Source organism: Marmota flaviventris, chromosome 2, assembly GCF_047511675.1.
Source record: "Marmota flaviventris isolate mMarFla1 chromosome 2, mMarFla1.hap1, whole genome shotgun sequence".
NCBI lineage: Eukaryota > Metazoa > Chordata > Mammalia > Rodentia > Sciuridae > Marmota > Marmota flaviventris.
Window position 1 is genome coordinate 121,260,579 of NC_092499.1, and position 591 is coordinate 121,261,169.

Genomic DNA, 591 nt, shown 5'->3' on the forward strand with positions numbered 1-591 from the left:
TTAGTGTTGCTTCTTCCCAACGGGACACCCTTCTGTAAGCCCTGCTTTTCCTCCCACAGGCTGGCAGAGAACAGTGAGCAGCCAACACACAAAACTAGCTAAAGACTGTGGTGACATTAGAGCGTCCTGGGCATTTCACATCCATGAAATGGGAATTGGGGCTCTGCACCAGGCGCTTCTTCTTGTGTTTCCCCTTTTCCTTTTCTGGAGAGGGATGAAGAAGATCTTTTGCAAGAGGCATATTCATGTGGAGAGGTCATCACTGCTAGAAAGTCCACATATTTTAAAAGTGATGCTTCAAATCTTATATTAGAAGTATATAAACCAGATGCAGGCCTGTAATCCCAACGGCTGGGGAGGCTGAGGCAGGAGGATCTCAAGTTCAAAGCCAGCCTCAGCAACTGAGCAAGGCCCTAAGCAACTCAGTGAGACCCTATCTCTAAACAAAATATAAAAAAGGGCTGGGAATGTGGCTCAGTGGGTAAGCACTCTTGGGTTAAATCCCTAGTTCAAAAAAATAAAAAAAGAAGTATATAACACATCAAGCCTCAGTGTTTGACAACATGAAAAGGCACCTAGCCCATGTCCCGC

General features: G+C 45.5%; 1 protein-coding gene across 1 annotated transcript; it reads right to left on the reverse strand.

Annotated features, from left to right (window-relative positions):
• On the reverse strand, positions 1–241 carry LOC114084862 (small ribosomal subunit protein eS27-like). The gene is given in 3 exon segments (XM_071607340.1): positions 1–77; positions 80–97; positions 100–241. Coding segments are annotated over 3 exon segments (237 nt in total).
• Between the last annotated feature and the right edge of the window lie 350 nt (positions 242–591).